The sequence below is a fragment of the Empidonax traillii genome, unplaced genomic scaffold (assembly GCF_003031625.1).
Source record: "Empidonax traillii isolate 1590-97213 ecotype Southwest subspecies unplaced genomic scaffold, ASM303162v1 scaffold3536:size24313, whole genome shotgun sequence".
In the NCBI taxonomy this organism is placed as follows: Eukaryota; Metazoa; Chordata; class Aves; order Passeriformes; family Tyrannidae; genus Empidonax; species Empidonax traillii.
The window spans coordinates 1-1209 of record NW_020958729.1 but is presented as its reverse complement, the minus strand read 5'-3'; the positions used below and the strand labels follow the sequence as shown (position 1 = coordinate 1209).

The 1209-nt window shown below is 51.3% G+C and overlaps 1 protein-coding gene across 1 annotated transcript in view; it reads right to left on the bottom strand.

Annotated features, from left to right (window-relative positions):
- Nucleotides 1–1073, bottom strand: part of LOC114072586 (aquaporin-2-like) — a 6199-nt gene extending 5126 nt beyond the window's left edge. Inside the window, exons 1-2 of the mRNA XM_027910462.1 lie at nt 1050–1073; nt 72–236 (exon numbers count right to left, since the gene is read on the bottom strand). Coding sequence (XP_027766263.1) covers nt 72–236; nt 1050–1073 — 189 coding nt within the window. The remainder of the gene's footprint in view (nt 1–71; nt 237–1049) is intronic.
- Between the last annotated feature and the right edge of the window lie 136 nt (nt 1074–1209).

The window sequence follows — 1209 nt, the reverse complement described above, 5'->3', positions numbered from 1 at the left end:
CGGTTTCTCCCGGTTTTCATCCCCGTTTTCTCCCGGTTCCTCCCGGTTTTTTCCATCCCCGTTCCCCTCACCCCCAGCAGGTGCCCCACGGCCACCGAGAGGCCGATGGAGATGGCGGGGGAGCCCACGCGGTCCTCGCGCCGCTCGTCCGTGGACGCCAAAACGCAGAGGACGAGCTGGAAGGTGAGGAAAAGCTCCACCGTCACCGCCTGCCCCGCCGACGTCTCGTTGTTCAGCTGCGGGAAGAAAAAAAAAATGGGAAAAAAAAAAAAAAAAAAAACACAAAAAAAATCGGGAATAACGAGCGAGAAATCCCAGAAATCCCAGAGCGCCACGTGGAGGGGATGGGGGGAAAAATTCCCGGGGAAAATGGGATTTTTTTGGGCGGGGGTTAAGCCCTTCTGAGGGATTTTTTTTTTTTTTTTTTTCTCGCTCTCAGGGGGAATTTTTTAATTGGATTTTTCTCCCCCGCTCTCAGGGAGTTTTGCTGGAATTTTTTAGGGGGTGTTTTTCCCTCCTTTCAGGAATTTTTTGTTGGGTTTTCCTCCCTCTCAGGAAATTTTATTGGCATTTTTTTGGGGGGTATTATTTTCCCCACTCTCAGGAAATTTCTGCCGGATTTTCTCCCCCTCTCTCTCTCTCTCTCTCTCGGGAATTTTTTATTGGATTTTTCTCACTTTCTCGGAGAATTTTATTGCCTTTTTGGGGGGTATTTTCCTCACTCTCGGGAATTTTTTTGGTCGGATTTCCCCCAATCTCAGGAAATTTCTATTGGATTGTCTCCCCCTCTCTCTCTCGGGATTTTTTCTTATTGGATTTTCCTGCTCTCAGGGGATTTTATCGGCGTTTTTCGGGCTATTTTCCCTCCTCTGAGGAAGTTTTTTCTGGGCTGTTGCCACCTCCACGTCCCTCAGCCTTCCCAAAAAAAAAACAAAAACCCTTCCTGCCTTTTCCTGCTCCTTTCCAAGCCCATCCCTGAAACCTCACCCTGCTGGGGGCTCAGACAACCAACGACCCCCTCGTGCTCCCCAGACCCCATCCCCTCTCACCTTGGTGATGACCCCAAACCCCATACCCACTCTCCAAACCCTCCCAACCCCCTTCCCACTCCCCTCTCACCCTATTGATGACTCCAAACCCCCTCCAAACCCCCCCAAACCCCGTCCCCACTCACCCTATTGACAGCCATGCCCCTGCTGGTGTCAGGGG